This window comes from Synchiropus splendidus, chromosome 10, assembly GCF_027744825.2.
Source record: "Synchiropus splendidus isolate RoL2022-P1 chromosome 10, RoL_Sspl_1.0, whole genome shotgun sequence".
Lineage (NCBI taxonomy): Eukaryota > Metazoa > Chordata > Actinopteri > Syngnathiformes > Callionymidae > Synchiropus > Synchiropus splendidus.
Genome location: NC_071343.1, coordinates 21174835 through 21192642, shown reverse-complemented (window position 1 = coordinate 21192642; position 17808 = coordinate 21174835). Strand labels below are relative to the sequence as shown.

Sequence of the window (17808 nt, the reverse complement as noted above, 5' to 3'; positions counted from 1 at the left end):
TACCTTGATGCAAACTGAATAATAATAATATTAATAATACATAAAATAAAAATAATATATTTTATCTAAACTCCAAATAAGATGTAAGTGAAGTGTAAATGAAAGCATCACCATAAAATGTTCCATTTAATTTTCAAAATGGCTTCTACAGGTGCTTTCATGAACAGTTTTTGCTGTTGGAGGTGGCATCACTTTATCATTTTTTTACTTTTCAAGAACTTCACCATAGTTGTTGACAACCATAGATTTGCCATACGTGGCTAATGTATGATAACTCAGCATCTCGCGGCCCTCACGGGCCAGAGGTGTAAAACATAAGAACTTTTAGCTGCCCTCTAGGAGGCGCTGGCGGCCCAACCATGGGCCCCAGCCCTATGGTTAAGAATCACTGCAGAGCCACTCCTCTTCATCTTCTCCATCCAGTTCAGCTCTTTGCCTCCATCCACCTGACACTCACACTTTTGAGATCGTGGCAAACATGCGGCACAATTGCTGCCGGCAAGAAACCACTAGTTTACAGACGTAAAGATTTTATTTTATTTTATTTTATTTTGTGGAGTGGCCGAGTCATTTAAGTTTTTAGCAGTTGCCTTCTGTTCTAGAACTTTTCCAATGAAGAATGTTGAATCTGACTTGGTCTTTGAGGCGCGATGGAAGACACATCCACTTTGATACCCATCACAGCCTTGTTTCACAACACATTAGGGCATGAATAAGTATAAGACAAATGAATGGTGGAGGCCAAAAGCTCAACTTTAAGCGCCAGGAAGCAAGATACATCTGACATAGCCATGACAACTGAAAACACTGCATCCCATAACCCCGTTTCCAGCTGAAGCCTGTTTGTATAGAGACTGTCGTCCTGTTTCAAAACACATCCCTGCACCCAAACATGAGCTGGTTCTCCAGCAAGTCAGATCAGTATGTCATTTTCCACTGCACAGCCGCCACACCTCACCTCCACAGGGGTTTCAAGGTCACCATGCGCCTTTTTTGCAGTCAGGTCGAGTAGTCCACTGGCCAGTGTGTAAACTGGCCAGTGGACTTCTTGACAGCTCAACTCATTTTCACTTGTGTTTTCTACCTAGTTTTACTAGAGACATATATCGACTTGAGTTATCCAATGGAGGTGCATTTGTCTTCATCTACATTATCTACGTGAACACTTCACTGTGGGAAGATAACATCACACCTTAAAAAATTGTTTGGCACTCTTGAACTCCACTTCCTGTCATGTGGGCGGCGTTTCATCACCCTGGATGTCAAACGCATACTGTCAACCACAGAGACAGAAGCAGCTGCATCTTCCTCATTCATGTAAGTCTCTATCTGCTAAAAATACTGTCATGTTTGGATGTCTTCATTTGTCATAAACGTTTTATCCTCGATTCTTACTTAGCGAATGATTCTGAATGATGATCTGGTGCTCTATTTCAAGGGAGCGAAGGTTTTTTGTAATTTTGTTTGTTTCCTGAGAGGAAATGAACTGCATCAGCAGTACGACTGGGGCTGTGTCCGAGACAAACTAATTGAAACATCGGCGCCCATTGAGTATCTTATCTTCAAAAACGACACTTGTCCCCCCTCTGAACTAACCACTAAAGTATTTACTTTTCAAAGTTTTGTTTTCACTGCATGTTCACTGATCGTGTAAATGTACTTCCCTCTTGTCCATATCACTGTATGGTTCCTTTTTAAAGTCTTTCAGTTTTGTGCTCGATTGATTTATTGCCTGTGACTTCTGCGTTGCTCCACCAAACTCTTCGCAATGACTTTTAAGTTTGAGGTAGACAAGTAGAGCACTGGTGACACATACAGTTGCTGCCTATTGCCTAAGATCAGGCATTGTCTTCAGCTTCACAGCCACAGAGTTCAGATCAAATTCATTTGACCATGTTTCCGTGCAAACTTGTGTCTGCCACTTGTGGTTGAGAATGAATTATGTAAGCAAATGTGCAAAACCTGGAGTTCAGTATTGCAACACTTAGTAAGACGTTTGTGCAACAGTCTCCATCTGTCATTCAACTTGTATTCATGATGGTCGGACTTGAGATAAAAGAGTATGTGTGTGTATATATATATATACACATATATATATTCTGTGACGTGGTTAACAGTTTGCACACATCTGTTTAGCACCTCTGCTTCACTGTTTCATGTCTTATGATCAGCTAATAAATACTTCTACTCTTTATTCTCAGAAAATGTCGCGGCTCTCTTTTCTGTTCCTGATTCTTCTGGTGGCAAGAAATGGTAACATTGAACTGAAAAAGGGCCGACTTTTGGAATCTGCCTCTCAATCCATCACTGTTGATTCTCTTCTTGCAGGACAGTGCCAGCCAGAGCGGACCTGCATCAAGTCCATGGTCAACTCCTGCGATGACTGCATCCGATCTGGGCCCTACTGCGAGTGGTGCCAGAAGCTGGTAAAATGTCTTTGATGTTCTTCATGTAATTTGAAGAAATATTTGCTATTGCACTCATGAATCGAAAGTTACACCCTGTGGCGTGCAAACTTCAGCATCTGCAAAATGCAATTGCTGATGATGTCATGCCATTCGATGACAGGACTTAAAAAGGCATACTTAAAATTCATATTTTCTAAAGGAGACATCTATATCAGCTCCAGTTGCTGGTGGCAAACACACATTTCAGACTCTCAATCCAAGCGGTGGAGTACAAATGCGCCATAGCAGGAACTGAACTGAGCCCTACTGGATCCCAGGATTCCATTGTTAGATGTGCTGCTCCTTTCATAGCCGCAGGAAGTAAGTGGAGACCAGGTGCAGCGGTGGCATAGGCAAAGATAGTCGGGACATACTGGTCCAAATAGGTACGTTTGGGAGCAACAACACCAACAGCTACTGGCACCTGATAATAGAAAAGACCCATGAGAAACCAGCAGAATTGCAGTCCACATTTCTCTATCACCAAATGACTGTACTTTCCACTCTCCTTTAGAATTTCACCAAGGCCGGGGAGCAGGAAGCTGTGCGCTGTGACACACGCAGCCAACTGCTGGAGAGAGGCTGCACGGAAGACCAGATCATCTCTCCAAAAAACAACCTGAACATCCAAAAGGATGTCGGCCTGTCGACGTCATTCACCAATCAAGAGCCAGTCCAGCTGCGTCCACAGAGGATTCATCTCAAGCTGCGACCTGGTGAGTTTCTTTCAGAGCATTTCAGGAGTCAGTTACTGAACTGTGTATGGTGCTTTGCAGGGCTTCCTGCCACCTTCTCCGTCTCCTTCAGGAGGGTGCAGGGTTATCCAGTGGACCTGTATTACCTCATGGATCTGTCCTACTCAATGAAGGATGACCTGGAAAATGTTAAAAAACTAGGAAAAGACCTGTTTGCAGCTTTGAAGAGAATCACCGAGCACGGACAGATTGGTATGCTGCACTCGACACTCACATTCTCACTGTTGTTCAGGTGACCGTGATGTTTTTGGGTGGGATTCAATTTAAAAAATTTATCTAGTTAATTAGAGAATTTGTGATTATTTAATCTCAATCAATCACCGTTTAACGGCATAAGAATATTTGCCACAAGAAGCCACATTTTTCAACTTGAATGAATTTGGGATATTACTAAATCAAATGATGGACCCACACATACATTTCACCTTATTTAAACTAAAGCTCTTTTCATGTCTTGAAAATATTTGTTTAAGAATTTCAATTTTATAAGGATTTCAAGTACATTCAGAGTAGTGGAAACCCTGGCCATTGTGTAGTGAAAAACCTCCCTGAACAAAAGCAAATAGATGCTTTTGTTTGCTTTTGTTCAGGGATTCCTCCATGTTTGTTGTTGTTGCTATCACCCTCGCTGCGACGTGTCAGTGTGATCAGTGGACCAGGAACTCCTGCACTAACAAAGGTTCCCTGTTGTCTGGAGAGCAAACTGTTCAATTAGATGAAATCTTTTTTTGTTGTAATTAATTAATTGTAATAATGTTGTAATTTATAAATCATAATGAACTCATTCAAGTCCCACCACTAGTTTTTATACAGACTGTCAAATCATTTTACGTGCTTTTGTCTTCATTATAAGACAAAAAAACAGGACTCATATTTCAGTTGTTACTAACACATTCACTCACCTGGTACGTTGGACACATTTTGGTCCTCTCTGATTTCTGACCTCATCCAAAGGCGTTTTCTTCCTCTCTTATGTGTGGGCTTCTCTTTGCCACCCTTGTCGTCACCTCTGCTGTGTTCTGGCCAGGGCACGTCCACCTCCTACCCCTCGCACTGAATTGTGGGTGACAAATATCATTGACTAAATTACAGTGTTGGGAGTGCCTTGTCGCTGTCAACGACCCAAATTGTAACTTCCATTTCATCATGTTCTTTGATGCTTCGTGCCACACCAAACCTGTGAAAGTCCTTTTTTATGTTACAAAAATCAAAAGTGCCAAATCCCATCCCGCCATGTAAATAGTGTTTTTAAAGGTTTAAAAGACGATAAACCTGTGGAAGATTTACCTCTGGTATTGTTTACATGTAACGCCAGCGGTGCCTACTTTCATCTACATGTATTTATTATTATTATTTTCTATTTCTATAGATATGCAATTGCTTTCTGTTTTCTTTGGACACCCCTGGTCTAAGCTGCGTATTCTTGCCTCTTCCTTCCATGGGCCCTGTTGCCTCAATAGTGCAGGTCTTGTCTTTCCTTGCCCTTCTGCTTGTTGGTGTGGGTTGTTGGAATGTTTCGCAGTGCAGCACTGCCAATGGCCACAGAACCCACCAACCTCCAACTCTGCCTGGTCCTCCATTTTCATTTTGCTTTCACTTTCATAAATTGATGAATTTGTGATCAGTCCTTGTTGCTTGTGGGTTATTTATTTACGACTTACTTCTGTTTATTTCATTTCATATTGATATATGTTCATTTTATTTTATATTATTTTATTCTTACGTTTTTGACTGCACGTTTTCAAAAGCACTTTCCTAGTTGATGGACCCCCATTGACCAGGGCAATAAATCTGATTCTGATTCTTTGGTTTCAGGTGTTTCTTCACTATATAAGGCCTCAAAATGACTTTTACACCTATGTTCCCACTTCTCCTACAGAGCACTTGTAATATTTTTCCATCTATCTGTCTTACTTTTGTCACAATAGCTTGGGGTCACATATGTTTTTGGTTAACATCTAGGGTTTGGTGCGTTTGTGGATAAGACAGTCCTTCCTTACACAAACACCAATGCGAAGAAGCTGCTGAAACCCTGCGATGAGAACGATCAACAGTGCCAGCCAGCATTCGGCTACAGACACGTCCTCAGCATGACAGCACAGGAGAACGAGTTCAGCAGAAAGGTGACAGAGCAGTTCATATCTGGAAACCTGGACCCTCCTGAGGGGAGTCTGGATGCCATGATGCAGGCCTCCGTGTGCTGGGTAAGACGATGGATGGCCTTTCAAACCTTGGTAATGCTTGGTTTATGAGCACCTTGTCTCTTTGCTGCGAAGGATAAAATCGGCTGGAGGAACAGCAGCACCCGACTGATCGTCCTGACCACTGATGCTGGATTCCACATGGCAGGAGACGGAAAACTGGCAGGCATACTGGAGCCCAACGACGATCAATGCCACATGGAAAACAACCTTTATACCAAGAGCAGTCAGCTTGTGAGTTGTGCCTCACCCTCTCTCAGTATCCACGTGTCTTTATTGTGCTATTGCTACCAGGTCTTGTAAGCCTTTAAGTTTTCGGAGGTTGAATGCTATCCCTTTGTGTGCTGCTGTCTCATGAGACAGCAGTGAATATGTTTGTTGATGTGTTATCCAACTTGTGACTGCAGGACTACCCATCAGTCGGACAGTTGGCTATGCGGTTGGAGAAGAGCAACATTCAGCCCATATTTGCTGTGACTAAGGATGTGGAATCTGTGTACAAGGTGGGTTAGCAAAGTGGCTGTGATTCCCAGAATGGAATGGTTTCTGATCTGAACTCTCTCTCTGAACTGCTCTCCCATCCCATCCTAGGAACTTTCCAAAATGATTCCCAAATCTGAGGTGGGGGTACTGAACTCAGACTCCAACAATGTTGTCCAGCTGATCACAAATGCATACAATGTAGGTTGACATTCTATTTTACTCCAATAGTCCTGTGCTCTGTTTCCCTCTGACTCCAAATCAATGTGTCTCATGACAGCGATTGTCCTCCAAAGTCACTCTGACCCATGAGAACCTTCCTGACAATGTTAGAGTCTCGTACACCCCAAAATGCCCAGGTGCAGGCCCCGCAGGAGACGTGAGCGGGGTTTGCAGCGATGTTCGCGTCGGAGATGAGGTGAGTCCCGGACAGTCGATTGTTCTTTTATCTTGCTATGGTTAATACCTGACTACAAAAACTATTCTTTGTCAATTACAAGACACGATCCAAAGTTCACTGAACGAAAAAGTCGCAGTAGCCTACTGCAATGAAATGAAAACTATTAAAATGATATATTGCTTTTTAAGATGAAACAGTAAATCAAATTTGAAAGGGCAACCATGGTAGAACCAATCGGTTTTCGGCTCAGATTCTGGTCACATGGGAACTCAATGGCCCATGTTCAGAAACCCCAGCAGCTCCCACTTAAGCATCTCACGCAAACAAAGGGCTCTTAGACTGTCCAACTTAAAAGATCTTTCCCAACATCTGTCGAAAACACAGCCCACCTCCCAGATTCACCGTCTAGCTATCGTCCCTGCCGGTCCATCACCACATGCTGTGTCTTCTCTCCCCCAGATCTCCTTTGATGTCACAGTGACAGCTGATAAGTGCATGGAGGAAACCTCTTTCACTATCAGCCCTCTTGGTATCAGAGACACCCTGACGGTGACTCTGTCTACAAACTGTAAGTGCCAGTGTAATGACCCCAGTGAGAGCAATCACCCACTTTGCAGCGCCAAGGGACGAGTCAGCTGCGGTGTCTGCAGGTAGGTTGGCCGACCGCTCTTGTGATGCCTGACTGGCTTTCAGATTCTCAATTTCAACTTTCAATTTTTCTTGTTTGCTGCAACATGAGACCTCAGGCCCAATGCTATCTGCTCCGTGACACTGTCACTTTTCAGCTTGCAACACAACAAATGAGGAAGTGCTGCAGGATGGAGATATGAGTGACTTATGATTTTTGGTTGGGCCAATGTCTTAATGAAGCCATTGGTTTGTGTCCTTAGAAGGAATGAAGACACCTTCAGCTTCCCCTCAGTTTGGACATTCTGTGTCTGACTGAGTTCTGGTTCCTTTTGCAAATGTCAGATTAGCAATTGTCTCTCACTTCTCATTTAGTTGAGTTTATTTTAAGTTTAAGGAAGTCACCATCGTGACGTAAGCAGATGTTACAAGTGGACTGCCAAATGTAGGTTCTGGTGGTGGTCTCCACCTAGTTACCTTAACTTTTTATTTTTATTTTTATTTTACCTTTTACGGTTACCTTTTTCAAATACATTCCTCAATCCATCACACAGGTAGAGTTCCTATGTCCCGTGGTGAATTGCTTGTTCCACCAGCAAGGATTGGTCACATGTGTCTTTGCATGTGCACTGAACACCAATGAGGATTAATAAAGCCATTCTGCCTAGTGTCTGAACAAGTCAACATGTGAAGCATTAAGCATTTTTAATTGGTCTGCAGCTGCAGCGCCGGCTTCATCGGCCAGTTCTGTGAGTGCTCTGTCGGCAATAAAGATGCTACCTCCCTGCGGGCTTCATGCCGAAGAAACAACGGCACAGAGTGCGAGGGTCGTGGGGACTGTGTGTGCGGAAGATGCCAGTGCCACACCACCAAAAATGGAAACAGCTACCATGGCGATTTCTGCGAGTGTGACGATGAAGAGTGTGAGAAGTTCCAGAATAAACTATGTGGAGGTACGTGGCTGTCCTAAATGGAGGCGTGGGTAGTTATCAGATCTCCTGATATGACACAATCGTCAATCATTTCAATGTCTTGTCTTTGCTGTGTACAACCTGCAGGAAATGGAAAATGCAACTGTGGCAAGTGCGAATGTAATTCTGGCTACGAGGGCTCAGCCTGCCAGTGTGTTGAGTCAAAGGAAGCCTGTCGGGCGGCTGACGGCTCTGTGTGCAATGGAAGGGGACAGTGCAAATGCAACCGCTGTGACTGCATTAATGGATACCAGCGTCCCCGCTGTGAAGAGTGTCCTGGCTGTCCTGACTCCTGCCAGTCCAAGCTGTGAGGAAACCATCTTGGTCACAAGACAGAGCTCGACCATCAAAACCCTAATCCTCTTCTGTTGCTATCAGGAATTGTATCGAATGCCTGGGCTTCGACTCCGGCCCCTTCCAGAAAAACTGCAGCGAAGCTTGCACATCCATCAAAAGAAAACAGATGGTCAAGACGTTTAGCTTTTCAAGCAAGCTCTGCAACCAGAAGGACTCAGAATCCTGCTGGGTCAAGTTCAGGCTCAAGCAGCTGGTGGGAGTGGATAACTACGAGGCTGAAATCCTGGATGAGCGAGGTGAGTCTGGGCCTGGAACATTTTGGTGGAATGGCTCTGCCCGCTCTCAGTTGACCTGCACTTGGACTAACAATCTGAACCAAATCGACTGCTTCCAGAGTGTCCGGAACCTCCCAGCGTGGCGGCGATCATCGGCGGCTCTGTGGCCGCAGTGGCTCTTATCGGCATCCTGCTGCTCCTGCTCATCAAGTTACTCATTTACATGAACGACCTCAAAGAGTTCCGAAAATTTGAGAATGAAAAGAAGAAGTCAAAATGGGCTGAGGTAAGAAGACATTGATTTATTCACTGTGTGTGTAGCAGCTCAAACAGCAGCTCTTGTGTTGTGTTGTGCTGCTGTTTGGTCGGTTCTGACCAAAGCTCAGACAAAAGCTGGACCCGCCCTTTCATTTCGTCCACATACTGTGGAACCAATTTCCCACCCCGATCTAAAATGTTCTCATTTACAGATTTGTGACTTCTTTTCCCCATTAATGTATATTTTCCTCATTCATTTTTTTATTTATTCCCAAAATCTCCTGTTTAATATTGAGTTATATTTTCTCCTCCAACAGGCAGATAACCCACTCTTTCAAAACGCCACCACAACCATCACCAACCCCACCTTTACTGGAGAGTAAGTGCTTCAGTAGAGCTGCTCTGCTGCTCTCAGATCTACTCCGCTTGGCTGGTGTGATTTTATTTATCAGATGGAGGAGCTGCACTTCTGTGATGATGATGGATTTAGCTTCCGCATTTAACTTAACCCAGGCAGCATATATTGTTTCTGAGAGGATCCTGTTAGGAGCAAATCGGAAACTTTATTAGTATTATCAGCAACAGAGCGAGCTATTGATCTGCAGGATTCAGGACTACATCGCATGTCTATTTTGGCAGGCAGACCACGTGCAACTTTTGTCTCCATATTCCTTTCAATAAACCCCTTAACCTCATTTCTGTCACAGTTCATGTTCTCTCCTGATTAAATCACCAGACAAACTGCAGCACAGTCAGATAAAGTTTATTGTGGTGATGGAGAAACCATCACCACCATCAACGACCATCAAGTGTTGTTCCAGAGCCACTGCTTCCCTGCAGCTCCTTCATGATGAGGCTATTGGCCGGGGCTTCTGTAAATATGGTTCCTACAAAGACATGCGTTGCCCACAGTGAGTGTCGGATCACTCGGCAGCAGCCCAAGTCCTCGATTTGAAATCCCAAGTGACGGTAACGCTCATCTGTCTCAAACAGCGTGTTGTTGGTGTAAGAGCCAAAGAACTGGAGAGAAAATAGAAAGGCGTTTTAGACATTTAGAAGCTCCTAAAGATCACTTCAGGAAAGCTTACATACTACTGCAAGTGAAAAAAATGAATGGCCCCAGAGAGACACGGGACAAAGCTAGTCCACAATGCAGTTTTTCTGCTTGTAGTTTACATCTAGTTTCTCATTTTTAATCTCGAGTACATCAGAGCAACATTGGCAAACAGAGTTCACTGCCGTGTCCACTGCTGAGAATCCAACAGATATCACACTCAGCTCTGAGGAAGTAGTGTAATCATTTATAAGGAGGATGATGAAATGACGCTCCATGGTTCACTTTTGCCTTTTTAAAGGTAAGAAGATGTCCTCACACTTTAGGAAAGAGGAAGCTGAGCCAAGCAAGTCATCCGACATGAGTCACTGTTTATTAAAGGGCAGAAACTTAGAATTCCACCGCTGTCATCAGACTCGTTTCAACACCATGGTTTAAGAGTTTAGCTCTTAAGTGGCCTTATATATGAGTAGAGATCTCATTACGTCAGGACCCTTGAGCTCACTAGTTTGCTCATCAACCTGCAAAGGACCATGGGATTGATGACGCAACACACTGGATAAACAACCACACTGACAAAGTTCATGAAGGAGTGTTCCCAGAGCTTTGTGCTGCAGCTGGAGTCCTGGCTGTGGAGGCAAGGAGCCTCAGCCATCTTTGTAGTTCTTGGTAGTCCTGGTCACTCCTTCAATGTAAATTGGGTATTTAGAGCAAGGTGGCCATTATGAAAACTTTAACTTGCTCGAACTTTAAAATGACAAACATTTCAAGTTTTATTTTATGCAAAGCTACTCTGTTATGACCTCTTTAATAGGACTAAGTACTAAATGCTGCTTTGCATCAGAATATAAAAATGAATGGTAAAAAAACATCAATAGAATTTAACCGACTAAACCCAGAGTTTAAGGAAATAAAAGCACATTATTCTTGTGCGTACTCGCTTGTTACAGTGGAAAATCCAGAAAGGACGTCATTGCTCAGTCAGCTAAAACAATTGCCGACTCAATTGGGTTGAAGCCCGATTGTGATCCTTGAACATACCGCCAGCCCTGAAGATGGATCTATGAAGTCAGCCCAGAAACCTTGTCTCTGCAAGGTGTAACAGATCTCCTTTGCTCCCTCTACAAACTGCAAACACAAGTCAGTATTATTCTTTCTACTTAACCAGAACATGAGCGGTTGACTGTGATCAGCTGACCTTCTCCAGCATTTGTTCTCTCTCCTGCTCCACCTCAGCAGACCAAGCGGTCATATCATTTTGGGTCTTCTGAGTCACAGTGACAACAACCATACCAGAGTTTGGCGCATCGGGAAACATGGATTTCACATCTGCTTTTGCAGTGAAAAGCAGGCACACAAGGCATTTAGGTTATCATATACATTTGGTATGGTGTATGAAAAATAATGTTTTAGTGGATCACAGAAGTGAGTCGACAGGTGTACCTTCCTTTAGTAGCTCAGGACACAACTGGATGGCACACTCCACACAAGGACTGTCAAAATACTGCTCCGCCCGCACTGCATTCTGGTTCAACGGCTCATCCTTCTTGTGAGACATTAAGAAGTCCCATTAGCATCGCTCAACCTTTGGTCATCAGTGACATTCCGTGCTGGACTGGAACAGCAGTTCTTAACACATGTGTGACCCTGCCATCAGCCCAATTCATCATCACAAAGGAATGCTCAGGTCAAACCTCAGTATCAGACAGCAGCCACTGTTTCTGAGCGCTCCCTGTTGGCGGCCTTCATGCAGACAGCTGGTCCAATACAACCGCTATGTTGAAAACCTTATTAAAACTAGCAAATAAAATGCAAAGGTCAATTCGTAACAGAGAAAGCAGGAGGTTTCTCTGATAGACGCTGAAGACGGCAAGGAATATGTGTATCATAGAGACCTCTGATGGTCATTAAGAGTTTGCAAACCATTTTTGGACTTGAAACCCCAGGTTTCTAAAATACAGCGCTAAACTTTTTAGAATCATGTAAACAGATGCATCCATTACACATATCTGGCCTCATTACCGCTTTGTTATCTCAGGTTGCCATTGGTGATGTCATACTTGTTCCAAGGTTCAGGCTGCTTTCTGATTAGGCCTTAATTTGTTTCTCTACATAACAGATTAAACTCTCTGAGCACATAAGATGAGGTCACCGTTCCTTACTCATTCCCTGGATTCATTTCTTACACAAAAAAAAAGAAAACATTTCACCCGAGTACTCTCAATTTAACCCTATGGTAATGTTGGGCATGTTAGGAGAGCCATCGCATCACATTCATGGTAGGCTGTTTATCCTTCCAGTCCAGCACAGGTCAAGCAAGCAATTCATGATAAACCACGAAGAACAACACGACAAAATGAATAACAAATGAACGGGTCCTCGAGATTGCCAGCAGCTATGACAAGAGCAATGAGACACTTACCTGACACTCTGTAATGAACTGGGCCAGAATATGCTCGTGTCTTTCACTGCTGGTTAAGGAACACAGCAGATCTGGGATTGTGGCTTCTGCTACCCTCTGCTTCGGCTCCACAACTCCAGCCAGATGGCTTTCAAACCCCACGTTACCTGGCAGCTGAAAGCGTGTGTCCTGAGGTCCGAACACACCCATGCTATCATCAGGCCACACAGTGAGGGACCCTGAGGAGAGTTATCATTAAAAACAACGCAACTTACTACTTATTTTATTGCACACATAATGAACACACAAGGACAAAATACTTAAGCATGATAACGCTTACAAGCTGTTATAAATAACATGAAAATGAGTCTGCTGTGCAGTTTCTAAACAACAGACGTGGCATTAAACGTGACCAGATGTGACAGGTGTCTACCTTGATCAGCTGGTGCCACGGTCACATTAGAGCCAGACGATCCAGCGGCAGAGAAACTCCGCGTCCCCGCTACACGAGCTACTAAAGCATGGATTCCAGGGAGGTATGAAACGAGTCGAGATCTGCCGCACAGGACCTGAAACATGCGCGCGTTTGATAGCGATGTCATGGAAAAGGCACAAAAGATGCATGACTCAGTCGGTTGGAAAAACTTACGCTTGACATAGCTGGCGTGTCTTGTATTTTCGACGTGGGTTTCGATACGTTACGTTGGCTCTCGGTGCTCACAAAACTTGATCGCCTTCACACTGCTGAACGCCAGTCATGGAGACGCCTGTAGTCTCATGTACTACCAGGGTTACGACCAAAGCACTCACAAGTTTATTCGGATGACGTACTTATCCTTCATGTCTGCCATTTAACGGTTACGGTTACAAAGTTCATACAGCATCGATGACAATATCACCTGTCCTAGTAAAAGCAACGACATACGCGAACTTCTGAGTCAAAAATTCACCTTGACTTCGCGCATGCGCGTATCATTTACTACTTCTTCGTCTATTTTGTCAGTCGGTAAACTTTGCGGTGCATTACCGCCACCAAGTGGCATACAGTATGGACCTTATTTATTTGTAACTCAAATAAAATAAAAATGTTTTTTGTTAAATGTTTTCCTCGAAGACTCGGCAGCAGTTGATCATAAAATTGCTCACTCGAACTTTTTTAGATTAAAACAGTCTCACCTTCATTTATTTCTGAGCAAATGCACTAAATCTCAGCTGGTATTTGCTTGCGTTAAAATAAAATGCACTGTTAAGTATGTGTCACCATATTACTTGTAAAGAGAATAAAGAGGGAAGTAGAATTTCCTGGATAGAGAGAAAAGAGAAAAAAGACAGATTCCTGAATAGCATTTTCTTTTTTGAAGACATCACCACTCGTCCAAAAGAGGGCTTCACTTTTGGGGGGCCGTGCTGTTCAGTTGAAAGAAGGCCTGTTGAGCCTTCTGGCCAGGGATGTACTTGATGCATTCAATTTCACCACCATAGTTGCTGGGCTTCTGAAAGTGGATCTCAAGGTAGTCCAAAAGGTCCTCCACATCTTCATCGTCTTCTATGTCATCTATGAGTACTGTTCGCTTTGAGGTCCCGCAGAAGGTCTGAGACAATTCACACAAATTATTTGCATAATTCATGCCATTTCACACACACACAGATTCCAAGTATAAGTGCAAAGATTTTCAATAGTTGGACAAGTTTGACAAATCTCTTGCTCTCTCTCTCTCTCTCTCACACACACACACACACACACACACACAGACACACACAACACCATTGTCTTTGTTTCTGCAGTTTATGCAGCGACGGCGTCGCCCCACTCTGCACAAATGAATGTCTCATCCAACACACAAACATTTTGGATTCTATGGTTTCATCTCAAGAGTAAACAGGGCGTAACAAGGTATCTATACTGTACATCGAAACTCACCTGAAACTGAAGCAGCTTGTATTTGTAAATGGGCTCAACCTTCACTGCAACTTGTTTGTTGAGGTTCACATTGTACTTCCCTCTCTGAACAAGATTTTCTGCCACTGCAACCAACAGTTACACATTAAATGTATGTCACATCCAGTCCCCACTTCCTTTGTTAAACAAAAAAATGGAACAGATCACTGTCCCTCACAAAACACCAGCTACAGATGGAGTACCCACACAAACTGTGTCTGTTATTTGACATCTTGTCGAAGGTTACTTCATACCGCCAGTGTGCAGAAAGGTGATGACAGCACTCCCGTCGGTGGCATCATACTCCACTCTCTCAACCTCTCCTCCTCCGGTGCTCGCACGGCAGAAGCTCAGCTCCAGACTGGTCTTGGTCCTCTCTTCAGACGTGACTGCAGGGATGTCGGTGACCTTCAGCTCATTTTTAGGAACCTCAAGGTGGATCTGGAGCACAGATATTTAAGTTGACTCCCATGATCACGTAGTATGTTTATATTGTACTCTTATTTCATTGCATTCCCTCTTCACGGTATTCCAATCAAATGAATCTACTGCCATCAAATCTATCACCATCCACCCCATCCCAGCATTTCGCCCTTCCAGTTTGTGTTGTCAGAAGTCTTCTTCAAAGCTAGTCATTAAGCATTTTCAAAGATACTGCCTTAAGAACATCAAGTTGGAATTGGATAATGTGAAAATGAGGCATGGGTTTCAGTCCCTGATCTATAAAGGAAAGCTGTGCTGAGGAAAAACTGTCTTATTTCTGTAATATATACCAGGTACTATAGTCATTTCTGGAGGTTTTGATGTACTCTGTGAGAAGATGTCATAGCCAAGAAGAAGATGACAATGCCTCAACCTCTGGCTCTGAAACACCAGAGGAATCAAATAAAACAAAGCTTGTTACAGCTTTGACTATAGCAAACATCAACTGACACAATTACATCTTACAGCAGACAAATATCACTGTTATGTAACTGCCTTTTGTTTACACTGGTGACATGACGTCTGGTGTGCAAATTAAAAAAGAAAGCTGATATGGAGCATAAAATGTAATTGCTAGTGTTAGTACCTCAAACAGAACAGTGGGGTTCAAGCATATTCTCTTTGGCTTCACAGTCAAAACGGTCTGCTCACAGGCCACAGAGCACTTGGCTAGCTTCAGGATCTGAGAAGCCACTACAGAGAGAAAATAGTATACATAGTCAATCCATCATCTGTTCAGGCATCAAGAGCAGGCACACTTTTTCAGAGCTTTCAATGTTGCTTTTGCTGGGTTTTTTTCAATCAATCATTCCTTCAGAAGAGAATTATTTTTTAATGTATATAAAGAATCAGAAAATATTGCTGATGATGAAGATGCACTCTATCAGGGGATCACATTGTCTGCAGGCTGAAAATAGCCAGGAATAAAGAATGAAATCAAAGACATATATATAGCAGCTAAACAGGCGCGTGATGCTCTGCTCCAGTGTAGTCAATAGGTAAAAGCACCTGTCTCATCCTCGAAGGCGATGACTGCTTGTCCTCCAGTAAGCAGTAGAGTTGGTGTCTGGCTGATGGCAAATACTCCTCTGATGGATCTGTAGTTATCCACTCCCTCGTACAAATGTGGTCCGGTAAATTTGACCTCTCTGTGCGGAATGGTAGCATCAATCTGGGGAAAGCAAAATTAGGCATATCACCTGTATTAAACTGTGACATGTTAAAGGACACTGAAGGCAAGAACATTCACGGCAGCTGTTGTGTGCTGCAAGAGGTTTCCGATTGGATGTGTTCATACAACACTATAAAGGGCTGTCTGAAACGCCGTTGTGACAGGCTGGGACTGAATCGGCGTACAGTGTAACACAGACTGAATCCGCTTTTGTACGGACAACTCATAAACAAACAAATGTCTACATGTTCTACCTCAAATTTCTGCTTCAGTTTGGCAGCCTCCGCTTTCTTGGATTCCAGCTCATCATGCAGTCTCTTCAATTCATTCTCCATTTCCAGTTTGACTTTGCTCATGTCCAGGACTTTGTCCTACATAACAGAAAAGAGGAATTTTAAATTCAGGTACACACTCACACACCCAAAAAGAAAATAATTATAAAATAATAAAAAAAAAAATTATCAAAAATGGAGGGCAGCTTTTCACCTGAACAGTTTTCATTTCCTCAGCAAACGCTCTCTGGCGCCCTTCCTGTTCATTGGCTAAGGAAAGCATTCTCCGCTGGGCATTGGCTTTCGCGTCCTCTTCGTCGTATTTTTCCAACAGCGTGCAGCCCTTTTGGTCATCTGCCTTTTCCACCATTTTCTTGATTGCAAAATAAAGTAATGGTTTAGGATTTGCAAGGAACTGACAAAAATACAACACATATATGCTGAATACACACCAATGCTCAACAAAGATTTGTGGCAGACTGAGTAATAACACACTTGATTCTTGAGTGATAACCTAACATGAGATATTAGAATGGATTTACAACATTTTTACTACATTTAGACAAATCATTGCGCCATGAATAACCAACAGGGAGAGAACACCGGGCTTACTGACCAGTGCATGGCAAAAAGATAAACTCAGAAAATCACAAGAAGTTCAAAATTCCAGTCTGAACTGAGTTCAAACGAAGATCCAGTTCGACAATAATCCACAAGAGGGAGACAAAAAAAGCGAACTACGTGCCAGTGTTTACGCTTGACTTCAGGTGAGTTCTGAGAAGAAAGAAAAACCTTTCCATCTTTCCATAATCTCTGCTGTTGTGGACAATCAGGGGGCGTGAAGGAGGCTGCCTCGGAGGGCAGCGTGAGACTGAAGGAACAAAAGCTTCACATTGCTGAGATGGACACAGAGAGCGTAGCTAACCAAGAGTAAATCATCATCCAAGGCACCGTGTCAGCGTTAGGGTGGCGCAGCGCCCCCTCTGGAGCATTGCGGGGGAAACACCGGACTAACAAACAGATTGATCATGTGCTTACTAATGTGATAGATTGAGATGGAGTCTTGGATGGCTATATACAGGGGAGTATCTATTCACTTTCACTATCAAAAAGCCCCGCCACAAACTCCACTTTTGACAACTTCATATGAGAACAACAGCATGGATATATTGTGTTCATTATCATACTGTTATTGAAGACAATACAATATATAACAGCCAGTTATCTACGCAACTAAGACACGGAATCCGAACCGAACCTTCAATGAGGCCACTTCCTCCTTCAATCGCTCCAGCGGATTGACGAGCTCCAGTCCAGTGTCAGTTGTGATAGACTCGTTACTATTCATGCTGAAGGTGAGAATACGACAGCGATGAAGGTCTCGTCGGATTTGGTTTGTTTGTCGAACGCACGAGTGAAGACAAGCCGACGCAAACGTCAGAATTGAAAGTGAAAGTGTTGTGAACAGTAGATCCTGAAGACGGCTATAAATAGAAAATAGACTGACGCAGCTATGACGAGTGCATGAAGCAGATGTTTACAAATGTATTGTAAATGTATGTATAATGTAAAAGTTGTTTATTTTCAGATTGTAACTTTTTCGGTATGTTTTTGCCTTTTTAGGTCCGTGTTATCAGTGGCGGTTCCACATTGACTTTTCTCCCCCACCGCCCGCAAAAAAACAAGAAACTTATTCTTTCCACATATGTCTTTTTATTAAAATAGTTATCCATTACAAATGTAAACAAATACAAAACTGATTTAGACACGTGTTTTA

The 17808-nt window shown here is 43.2% G+C and overlaps 3 protein-coding genes across 6 annotated transcripts; 1 reads left to right on the top strand and 2 right to left on the bottom strand.

Moving 5' to 3' along the window:
• The first annotated feature begins 1279 nt into the window (after positions 1 to 1279).
• Positions 1280 to 9429, top strand: itgb2 (integrin, beta 2). Its single transcript, XM_053876683.1, has 16 exons — positions 1280 to 1317; positions 2202 to 2253; positions 2329 to 2426; positions 2962 to 3163; positions 3224 to 3394; positions 5165 to 5406; positions 5479 to 5637; positions 5811 to 5906; positions 5995 to 6084; positions 6164 to 6301; positions 6743 to 6933; positions 7631 to 7863; positions 7969 to 8188; positions 8260 to 8474; positions 8573 to 8739; positions 9029 to 9429. The coding sequence occupies exons 2-16, from the start codon at positions 2205 to 2207 to the stop codon at positions 9092 to 9094; spliced, it is 2337 nt and encodes a 778-aa protein (XP_053732658.1). The 5' UTR covers positions 1280 to 1317; positions 2202 to 2204; the 3' UTR covers positions 9095 to 9429.
• Positions 9420 to 12960, bottom strand: mmadhcb (metabolism of cobalamin associated Db). Of its 3 annotated transcripts, none has more exons than XM_053876689.1 (7): positions 12816 to 12960; positions 12600 to 12735; positions 12188 to 12405; positions 11209 to 11308; positions 10964 to 11094; positions 10807 to 10893; positions 9422 to 9731 (listed from the first exon to the last, which is right to left on the bottom strand). In XM_053876689.1, exons 1-7 carry the CDS (start codon positions 12822 to 12824, stop codon positions 9507 to 9509), a joined length of 906 nt encoding a protein of 301 aa, XP_053732664.1. In that variant the 5' UTR covers positions 12825 to 12960; the 3' UTR covers positions 9422 to 9506. The 3 variants fall into 3 exon arrangements, with proteins under 3 accessions (XP_053732663.1, XP_053732664.1, XP_053732662.1); XM_053876687.1 differs by having other exon boundaries at positions 9429 to 9731; positions 11209 to 11311; XM_053876688.1 differs by lacking the exon at positions 12816 to 12960 and having other exon boundaries at positions 9420 to 9731; positions 11209 to 11311; positions 12600 to 12744.
• A 593-nt stretch (positions 12961 to 13553) lies between these two features.
• nmi (N-myc (and STAT) interactor) lies at positions 13554 to 17500 on the bottom strand. Of its 2 annotated transcripts, none has more exons than XM_053876685.1 (8): positions 17290 to 17500; positions 16246 to 16404; positions 16014 to 16130; positions 15597 to 15759; positions 15175 to 15281; positions 14360 to 14546; positions 14088 to 14191; positions 13554 to 13758 (listed from the first exon to the last, which is right to left on the bottom strand). In XM_053876685.1, exons 1-8 carry the CDS (start codon positions 17377 to 17379, stop codon positions 13555 to 13557), a joined length of 1131 nt encoding a protein of 376 aa, XP_053732660.1. In that variant the 5' UTR covers positions 17380 to 17500; the 3' UTR covers position 13554. The 2 variants fall into 2 exon arrangements, with proteins under 2 accessions (XP_053732660.1, XP_053732661.1); XM_053876686.1 differs by lacking the exon at positions 17290 to 17500 and adding an exon at positions 16648 to 17199.
• Positions 17501 to 17808: the final 308 nt, after the last annotated feature.

Excerpts from the sequence above, each read along its gene's own strand:
- itgb2 (XM_053876683.1), top strand. The coding sequence starts at position 2,205 with ATGTCGCGGCTCTCTTTTCTGTTCCTGATTCTTCTGGTGGCAAGAAAT. Across the intron at positions 3,395-5,164 it reads CACCGAGCACGGACAGATTG|GGTTTGGTGCGTTTGTGGAT; the intron begins GTATGCTGCACT and ends GTTAACATCTAG. Across the intron at positions 6,302-6,742 it reads ATGTTCGCGTCGGAGATGAG|ATCTCCTTTGATGTCACAGT; the intron begins GTGAGTCCCGGA and ends TCTCTCCCCCAG.
- mmadhcb (XM_053876687.1), bottom strand. Across the intron at positions 11,095-11,208 it reads TCCTGAGCTACTAAAGGAAG|ATGTGAAATCCATGTTTCCC; the intron begins GTACACCTGTCG and ends CTGCAAAAGCAG. Across the intron at positions 9,732-10,806 it reads ATCCATCTTCAGGGCTGGCG|TTCTTTGGCTCTTACACCAA; the intron begins GTATGTTCAAGG and ends TTTTCTCTCCAG.
- nmi (XM_053876685.1), bottom strand. The coding sequence starts at position 17,379 with ATGAATAGTAACGAGTCTATCACAACTGACACTGGACTGGAGCTCGTC. Across the intron at positions 16,131-16,245 it reads AGGAAATGAAAACTGTTCAG|GACAAAGTCCTGGACATGAG; the intron begins GTGAAAAGCTGC and ends TCTGTTATGTAG. Across the intron at positions 15,760-16,013 it reads AACTGAAGCAGAAATTTGAG|ATTGATGCTACCATTCCGCA; the intron begins GTAGAACATGTA and ends TGCTTTCCCCAG.